This window comes from Sardina pilchardus, chromosome 16, assembly GCF_963854185.1.
Source record: "Sardina pilchardus chromosome 16, fSarPil1.1, whole genome shotgun sequence".
NCBI lineage: Eukaryota > Metazoa > Chordata > Actinopteri > Clupeiformes > Clupeidae > Sardina > Sardina pilchardus.
In genome coordinates, this window is record NC_085009.1 from 28680921 (window position 1) to 28690920 (window position 10000).

The 10000-nt window shown below is 43.7% G+C and overlaps 2 protein-coding genes across 4 annotated transcripts in view; both read left to right on the plus strand.

Moving 5' to 3' along the window:
• The window catches only part of LOC134059795 (ribonuclease inhibitor-like), a 58011-nt gene extending 57074 nt beyond the window's left edge, over positions 1-937 (plus strand). Inside the window, exon 10 of the mRNA XM_062516297.1 lies at positions 619-937. Within this exon, the coding sequence (XP_062372281.1) occupies positions 619-802 (184 nt within the window). The 3' untranslated portion in view covers positions 803-937. The remainder of the gene's footprint in view (positions 1-618) is intronic.
• Positions 938-3687: 2750 nt separating this feature from the next.
• The window catches only part of LOC134059800 (NLR family CARD domain-containing protein 3-like), a 14337-nt gene continuing 8024 nt past the window's right edge, over positions 3688-10000 (plus strand). The window contains exons 1-7 of one of the 3 annotated variants that reach the window (XM_062516300.1): positions 3688-3893; positions 5605-5701; positions 6023-6139; positions 6888-6963; positions 7123-7318; positions 7864-9661; positions 9846-10000. The exon at positions 9846-10000 is cut by the window's right edge and continues 19 nt beyond it. In XM_062516300.1, the coding sequence (XP_062372284.1) occupies positions 5652-5701; positions 6023-6139; positions 6888-6963; positions 7123-7318; positions 7864-9661; positions 9846-10000 (2392 nt within the window). In that variant the 5' untranslated portion in view covers positions 3688-3893; positions 5605-5651. Of the gene's footprint in view, positions 3894-4172; positions 4306-5604; positions 5702-6022; positions 6140-6887; positions 6964-7122; positions 7319-7863; positions 9662-9845 lie in introns of those variants that run through there. The other 2 variants (XM_062516301.1, XM_062516302.1) reach the window with 2 other exon arrangements.

A 10000-nucleotide genomic window follows, 5' to 3' on the forward strand; every position in this document is an offset into this window, starting at 1 on the left:
CCATTACACTCCAAACACACTCCACACACACTCCATACACACTCCATACACACTCTATACACACACACCATACACACTCCACAAACACTCCACACACACTCCACACACACTCCATACACACTCTACACACACTCCACACACACTCCACACACACTCTATACACACTCCACACACACTCCACACACACACTCCATACACACTCCATACACACTCAATACATACACACTCAATACAGTACACACTCCATACACACTCCATTACACACTACATACACACTCCATACACACTCCATACACACTCCACACACACTCCATACACACTCCATTACACACTACATACACACTGCATAACACAATCTATATACACTTTTTAATGTTGTCCCAGGTAATAACTGCTGCCCTCTTTGTTTAGACGACACAATCACAACACACACACACACACACACACACACACACACACACACACACACACACACACACACACACACACACACACACACACACACACACACACACACACACATACACACACACACATACAGGTAATAACTGCTTCCCCCTTTGGTCTGTGTGTGTGCTTCAGCTGATCTGATGAAGTGTTTCCTTCTTTCTCCTACAGCCTGTCATACTGCAGTATAACAGATGAAGGTTTCAGAGCTTTAGCATCAGCACTGAGATCAAACCCATCAGCCCTCAGAGAGCTCCATCTGCAGTATAATCATCCTGGACCCTCAGCACAGCAGCTGTTCTCTGAACTGAAGAAACATCCAAACTGTAAACATCTACAAATAACTGGACTCTAATGAATCCATCCTGTTGTGTTCCACCTGAATCATGTTTTTACACTGTGCATAAAGAAGTGTTGCAGCACTTTCATATGTGAAGTTATATGTTTTAAAGTGACTTATGTAGATATGAAAATTGTGAGTAATATTGTATAAAGAATGTTTTCAATAAAAACACGTGGTGACATGTTAAGTTAATTGGTAAGCATTGTTAATCATTTATCAGGCTGTGTGTGTGTGTGTGTGTGTGTGTGTGTGTGTGTGTGTGTGTGTGTGTGGGGGGTTGCCCACGCTGATCTGGGTGCTGTGGGCGCAGGGTGCCCACCAATGGGACCAGAGCTGGGTGATGCCCTCCATCCTGGACCCACTGCACACACACACACACACACACACGCACACACACACACACACACACACACACACACACACACACACACAGGGTGCCCACCAATGGGACCAGAGCTGGGTGATGCCCTCCATCCTGGACCCACTGCACACACACACACACACACACACACACACACACACAGGGTGCCCACCAATGGGACCAGAGCTGGGTGATGCCCTCCATCCTGGACCCGCTGCACACACACACACACACGCACGCACGCAGGCAGGCACACACGCACGCACGCACGCACGCACGCACGCACGCACGCACGCACGCACGCACGCACGCACACACACACACACACACACACACACACACACACACACACACAAATCGTGTTGGAGCTGCCTAAGTGTTTGCTCTTGACTGCCTGCACACACACACACACACACACACACACACACACACACCGGTGCACTACAGCTGAATTCCACTCTGCGCTCGCTACTTAAAGGGCCATAACTATGACTGCCTGCACACACACACACACACACACACACACACACACACACACACACACACCGGTGCACTACAGCTGAATTCCACTCTGCGCTCACTACTGCAGCTTAAAGGGCCATAACTATGACTGCCTGCATTAAAGTGTTAACATGCTTGCTGTTATCTGCTGTGCCGGTGACCATTTCTGGTGCTCTCGTCGCCTCCAGCCATGCCATCCTGTGGTGCCACTCTCTGGCACTGGCACTGTCCTGAAGACTGTGGCTACTCCAGCCATGCCATCCTGTGGTGCCACTCTCTTGCACTGGCACTGTCCTGAAGACTGTGGCTACTCCAGCCATGCCATCCTGTGGTGCCACTCTCTGGCACTGGCACTGTCCTGAAGACTGTGGCTACTCCAGCCATGCCATCCTGTGGTGCCACTCTCTTGCACTGGCACTGTCCTGAAGACTGTGGCTACTCCAGCCATGCCATCCTGTGGTGCCACTCTCTTGCACTGGCACTGTCCTGAAGACTGTGGCTACTCCAGCCATGCCATCCTGTGGTGCCACTCTCTTGCACTGGCACTGTCCTGAAGACTGTGGCTACTCCAGCCATGCCATCCTGTGGTGCCACTCTCTTGCACTGGCACTGTCCTGAAGACTGTGGCTACTCCAGCCATGCCATCCTGTGGTGCCTCTCTCTTGCACTGGCACTGTCCTGAAGACTGTGGCTACCCTTGAACCCTCCTCAACGCTCACCATTGCTGCCTAAATGGCCGTGACTATTGCACTGCATCATTGTGAGTGTCCTCTGCTATCTGTGGTGCCGGTCATTAGAGGTGCTCTCTTGCTGTCCTGTGGTCCCAGTGTCCCGTGCTGTACTGCAGACTGTGGCTGCCCCTGAACCTCCCTCAACGCTCACCACTGCTCTCTCGCTGTCCTGTGGTCCCAGTGTCCCGTGCTGTCCTGCAGACTGTGGCTGCCCCTGAACCTCCGTCAACGCTCACCACTGCTGCTGGACGGGCCGTAACTATATTTGAATGAAGACTGTGGCTGCCCCTGAACCAGAGGTGGAAAAGTCCAGATTCAGAAAGTAAAAGTCCTTCCACACATCTGTGCCAACCATTCATTTAAACCAGCTGATTCTGATTCTAGCACAACACTTCAGCTAGGCAGATCAGCTAATTAGTGAGATCACCTGTGTTAAGAGCACAGGTAGAACCAATACATGGTTGGATTTTTACTCTATGAAGCTGGACTTTTCTACCTCTGCCTTGAACTCTCCTCAACGCTCACCACTGCTGCTGGAAGGGCCGTAACTATGTTTTATTGTCTCTCAGTGTGTGAGTGTCCTCTGCTACCTGTATTGCTGGTGGTCATTATTGGTGCTCTCGTCCAGCCTTGCTATCCTGTGGTACTGGAGTCCTACGCTGTTGTGAAGACTGCCTTGGCTGCGCCGGATGTCTGTTGGGTTTGTGCTGCTGGGACCTGGGCACTTGACTATTGAAACGTTGGCCAGTAGGTGACATGTAATTGAATTACATGCAAACATTTTATATTTATTTGATTCCACTTTACAAGTCAAATTACATTAGGAATCAAATCTCCTGAATAATCCAGTATATTAAAGCAGTTCAGCAGTCTTATCTAATGTGAATTCAGGTTTAAGGGTAGCCTGGCAAGCCAAACTATTTATTTTTTTTGCGACTAGATTTCTAGGCAAGGTCTTTATTGGTAGAACTATCCAAAAGCATACAGAATCATTTGAACTATGCCTATTGATCACGCTATCTTGTGCAGTAGAAAATAAAGCGCAGACTCCTAATGACTAATGTTCGATTTTAAAAGATTGAGCTTAGTATATGATAGCCAGACTAGTGAATCACTGCAGCACCTCCAGAGTGTGTTGGTAACCTATACCAATTATTTTGTAGCCTGCATTCCTTGATTACGATGAGGTCTGGTCTCCACTGTGCATATAAATTCTAAGGTAAATAGCGCCGCTTAGTGGTGAGAAAATAAAAGGTGTGCAAGAGATTTAGGCTAGAAGCGAAAGTAAACTAGAACGATCGGAATACCAGGAAGGAATACCTGGAAGGAAGACGAAGTCAACACCCTGCTCAACAAGTAAAGCTTTTAATATAGCCTAGGTTATGAAACATGGTCATTATCAGTTTATCTGCGAAGTGAGGCTGCTAACACACCAAAAACATGTAACACATTTCTTTTTACCGGGACATGGGTATCTTAGTATAATGGCGCAGAACAAGACGAACTAAAGGTGGGTGTTGAGCTTCTTCTATGGATAAATCATCAACAGTGTTGCACTAACGTGTTTAAAAAGAGTGTATTTGATAAATCAGCTAGGACTGAACATTTATAACTTTTTGTGTTTCATGACCTTGGCGTTCAGTCTTAATCACGTGCGCGTTCCACAGTAGCCTGTTGTTTGCGTATGAGGAAACCATTTAGCGCTCAGGTCAGGTGCACAGGCCTAGCCTCCATTTTAGGCTGAATAGTCTCATAGGTAGGCTATGATTTAGTACTTTACTAATCACCGAATCGAGTCATTATTTGTTCTGTTGGGTATGTAGGCTACATACATGTTAGATTAAATTAATTTAGATGATAAGCTTTATTGTAATTGTGCGGAGTAGGCTACAAGCAGAAAGAAAAGCAGCGTCCAACCAGAGGTGCGTAAAAAGCAGTAGGTCTGAAATGCAGAGTACATTTGAAAGAATAATGTAGGTAGTGCAGTGTGAACCGATAGTGCATTATGAGCAGTTATGACATTAGTGCACTGCAGAATAAACACTAGGCAAATGTATACAGCTACGTATGTCTGAGTGCAGTAAGGGTGTGTGTGTATTAACAGCAGCATTATCAGAGTTGTATGAATATGAGTATGTGTGATATGACCTCAGATATGTAGTTGACTATGGAGTATATAGTCTACACAGTATAGGGTTAGCAGTGTTAGCAGCAGTGTTGTAAGAGCAGTGTAATTATGGGCAGGGGTCAAAATTAACTTTTTGAAATGTGAATATCTACCAGCCAGACACAGATGAACTGGTGAAATCCACCAGCCATTCAACAGGAAATATGTATTTTCTGTCTGAAATCTACCAGCCAACTTCAAAATTGACCAGCATTTGGCTGGTGGCTGGTGCTAATTTTGAGCCCTGATTATGGGTATGTGTGATATGACCGATATGTACAGTTGACTATGGGGTATAGTCTACAGTAAGGATTAGCAATGTTAACAGCAGTGTTATAGGAGCAGTATAAATAAAGCTATGTGCAGTATGACCAAAGATCCTCTCCGCTTTAACCCTCTCTGGTATGACCACATTTACAGTTGACAATGGAGTATAGAGAAATACAGTAGCATCATACGAGCAGTATGTAAAGTACTGCAAGAGTGTGTGTGTGTGTGTGTGTGTGTGTGTGGTGGGGGGGGGGGGGGGGGGGGTTGGTCTTCAAGGCTTCTCATTATCCAGTTTAGTATGTAGGCCATCAGAGTGTAGGCCTGTCATTTTGATTTCATTGTAGAATATGCCATGTTAATTTTGTGTACAACTTGTTTGGTATCAACGGCTACTTAAACCACATTATTTAACAAATAAATGATCAAAATGTACATTGTACAGCCATGGAATGTCACTGTAGTTCACTGTAGTGAAAATCACAACAGTGCATTTGAAGTGGGATATATTTCCAAGATATTATGCATACAAAAATACATACTGTATGTCTCTTACTGTAACTCTAAAGTGTTGTACTGTATGTTAGAAAGATACTGTGAGAACAGCAGCAGCATTGAGACAAATGTTAGTACACATTCTGATTGTTTTCATTGAAGCTTGTTATGATCAGATTCATCTGGGTGCTCTGACAAATGGCTGAAACATGGAAAAACAAGTCAACACAAAGCAAAATTGAGAAATTGTTGTAATTTAGTAAAGAAGTAATTTGTATTATTTGTATTGTAGCTTGTCATGATGAAATGCATTTGAATGATATGAGGAGTGGCTGAAACATGGAACAACAAGTCAACACAAAACAGGACAGCAGTCTAAAGGGGCAAAGGTAGGCTACTTAGCACATGATATAAATTATGCTTCTTAAAGATGTTCCATTCTGTTCTTAGTTTAAAGGTGTTAAAAAGGTGTTAAATCCACTTTTAGAAAGAAAACAGAGACTTCTAACTGTAATTTTGTGGTGATTTAAGGGCAGCTGTATACTGTATAGTTCCTTAGCTATTGTTTATTTGTGCAACGGGTATATGAACATGTTGCACATCTGTGTGATAGAGGATAAATGAAACAGTTAACACTGTTTAATTTATCCTACTTTTTAAGAATATCCCTACAATGTCTGTAGCAAATAATTGTTGTTTTCACACTACAGCTCACTCCATCATGAGAGGCCTCCATCACCTGTGCCCACTTGTGTGTCCATGAAGAGTGACCAGTCAGAGCGTCGCTTCATAAACTTCCAACATGATGATGTCACAGCTGGAACAAGGCAAGTCCTTAAAACAGAGCAGGTGATATGGAATCAGATGCTTTATTTCCCCATCATGCATCACTTCTTGTGCTGGGAAAGACTCAGTTACTGGCTGGGATCTCCATCATGCATCACTCTTTGTGCTTCCATTTAGATCAGGGGTCAGAAACATTTTACGCCTTTAATACCAAACTTGTGTTTTCCCTTTCCCTTAAGAGCCATACAATAGTTTATTTTATGTGTTTACCATACTACCATACAAATTTCTGTCGTATTGATTGCAAAAGTTGTGAGGCAAGTAGGCCAAATCATTAAGGTTTGGGAGAGATTTGGGCAGGTCGTCCTATCTGATGACATGGTCACATACTGCGTTATCTGCTTTGACTGTGAGGCGTCGTACAGATATGATGGACATAAGACAGGTACATCAAATCTGATTGGGCATTCATGCCGTGCGTCATTTGCACAGCCTAACTAACCTGTCACACAAACACCCTCAAATCAGCCCTTAGTATCAGCAGTTCTGAAATATAAGGTGCCACTGACCGCATAATCTAAACTAAATCAAACAGGATGGTCTTCAGTATGTAGGATGCAGATATGCATATTATAATGCTAATTCCAACTTAAATACAGTAGATAGATTTTTGGTTCAGATCATCAAGATCAGAAGTTTAGGCATCAGGCAGATATCAGTGTTTTACAAATGCTTGCATGCACAACTAATGGAAGTCTATTTGTGGTTTGTTTTGCCCTAAATACTCAGTGGTCAAATGGAGGAATGCAAACCAGATACTGTCAGTGACAAGAATACCCAGAAGAAACTCAAGGACATATTCCAGGTCTGGATGCAGCTATATCATGCTGCACTGATATACACACTTTGACAAAATGACATTCATAATGACATTTTACATTCACAATGCAGAACAATAATAATATGGTCTTATTGAAAAGCTGGGTATTGTAGTGCAAACTATAACCAGATATTTGTACACCAGGTGCTTGAGGAAAAGATAATCACCTTTGTGAAGGATGAGCTGAAGAGATTCAAGAAGATTCTGAGTCCAGATTACCAAGAACACTTTGAGGGTAAAGAGCAGGATGAGAGTGATGCCAGAGAAGGGGCTCTTAAGATGGCACTGCACTTCCTGAGGAACATGAAACAGAATAGTATTGCTGACAAACTGCAAGAAAGTAAGACATGTTCCTTTAATTGCATTTCCTATGGTTTTGATCAATAAAACAGAGAGCTACATCAGAGAAACAGACAATGATTTAACATTTTCAATTTAATTTAATTTATAGAGCGCCAAAATATTACACATGTCTCATGGTGCTTTACAGAGTGTTAAACAAACAGAGAGAGTCCATGAGTAACAGTAGCGAGGAAAAAATCGGAGATACATATAGGAAGAAACCTCGGACAGATCCACGACTCAAGGGCCCAGCCCATTTGCCTAGGGTCAGTTGTAGGACAACAAGGTCATTTTTAGTGTCAGAAAGTTCAAATAGTCCAGTGTAGGGAATACATTTGTCTTAGAAATTGTCTTTAAAAAGCTATTTCTGATGTCAGTGTTTATGCATTGTATGTAGATATGTAGATATTTATTTCCATTTGAATTAAACATCAATAAGGCACTAAAAGGCATGGTGTAAAAGACACATTGGACATATTGTCTTTAGTGTTGGTGGCTGGCTAACATTATTTTGTTTTTGACATGATTTATGCTTTTCTGTAGTTGAACTTTGTGTAGTGTGGCAGACTGAACTGAAGAGAAATCTCAAGAACAAGTACCAGAGTGTGTTTGAAGGAATGCCCAAGCAAGGGAGCTCTGCTCTGCTGGAAAAGATCTACACCGAGGTCTACATCACCGAGGGAGGAAGTGGGAAAGTAAATGAGGAGCATGAAGTCAGGCAGATTCAGTCCATTTCCAAGAGACCAGCTGGACAGGAGACACCAATCAAATGCAGAGACATCTTTCAGTCCTTACCTGGCCAAGACAAACCAATCAGAAGTGTCATCACAAAGGGAGTAGCTGGCATTGGCAAAACTGTCTCAGTTCAGAAGTACATCCTGGACTGGGCAGAGGGGAAAGAAAACCAGGATGTTCACTTCATATTTCCTCTGCCTTTTAGGGAGCTCAACCGCATGAAAGACAAACAGCTCTCTTTGATGCATCTTCTTCACCACTTTTTCTCAGAAATTAAGGAGTTAACCTTTCCCAGCCAGGGGAAGTACAAAGTGTTGTTCATCTTTGACGGACTGGATGAGTGCCGACTCCAGCTTGACTTTCAGACAAATGAAATTTTGACTGAAGTGACCACAGCCACTTCATTGGATGTTCTGCTGACAAATCTCATCAAGGGTGATCTGCTGCGCTCTGCTCTCGTTTGGATCACCTCTCGACCAGCAGCAGCCAATCAAATCCCTCCTGAGTGTGTTGACCGGATCACAGAAGTACAAGGATTCAGCGACGCTCAGAAGGAGGAGTACTTCAGGAAGAGGATCAGTGATCAGAATCTTGCCAGAAAAGTTATCACTCACATAGAATCATCAAGAAGCCTCCACATTATGTGCCACATACCGGTGTTTTGCTGGATTGCTGCTAATGTTATTGAATTTCTTCTTAAAACTGAAGGAGATAAGCAAGTTCCAAAGACTTTGACAGAGATGTACACATATTTTCTTGTTTTCCAGACCAAGCAGAGGAGTGTGAAATTTGAAGGAGTTCATGACACAGATCCACAGTGGAACCAGGCTAGTATCCTTGCTCTTGGAAAGTTGGCCTATGAGCAGCTGAAGAAGGGAAACCTGATTTTTTATGAAGATGACCTGAGAGAGAGTGGTATTGATGTCAGAGAGGCAGCAGTACACTGTGGCATCTGCACCCAGATCTTTCAGGAGGAGTCAGGCCTTCATCAGGAAAAGTTGCACTGCTTTGTGCATCTGAGCATCCAGGAGTACCTTGCAGCTTTGTATGTGATCCTGATGTTAATAACTGAGGGGAAAGATCTCATGTCCCCACAGCAACCCCCCAGAACAATGTTTCAACGTCTGAAATGGCAAACAACGGGCAAACCCATGACCACCTTACAGAAGAGTGCTGTGGACAAAGCATTGGAACATGAAGATGGGCGCTTTGATCTGTTCCTCCGTTTCCTTCTCGGCCTCTCTCTGGAATCTAACCAGAGACTCTTGAGAGGCCTAATAAAGGAAGTACAACATGAAAGCAAAGAGGAAATAGGCAGGTACATTAAGACAAAGATCAGGGAGATGCCATCATCAGAAAGAGTTCTCAACCTCTTTCACTGTCTGAATGAAGTCAATGATCACTCCTTAGTGGAGGAGGTCCAGAGTTTCCTGAGAGCAGGGACACTTTCTGCAGCCAATCTCTCATCCACACAGTGGTCAGCTCTTGTGTTTGTGCTTCTGACGTCAGAAGAAAAGCTGGATGTGTTTGATTTGAAGAAATACAGCAGGTCTGATGAATGTCTCCTAAGGCTTCAATCAGTAGTGGAGGAATCCCAAAAGGCTCTGTAAGTAGGATAGGAATTGTTGTGGGCAGAATTGGGTGGGGGTAAATTAAGTTGATATTAAGTAATGATATTTACCTCGATATTACAGCAAGTATGATTCAGAAGCATAACAACAGTAATGCACTTCTGGAATCAATGTCCTTTTTCAAGAGTCTGTTAACTGGCGGAATGTTTTCCCCTTAAGGCTCAACAGTTGTGGACTTACTGAGAGGAGCTGTGCAGGTCTGGCATCTGTCCTCACTAAAGCGTCTTCAAAGCTGAAAAATCTGGACCTCAATGGCAACAGTATTGGAGATAGTGGTGTCCAAGAGATGTGTAGTGGACTGGGTAGCCCAAACT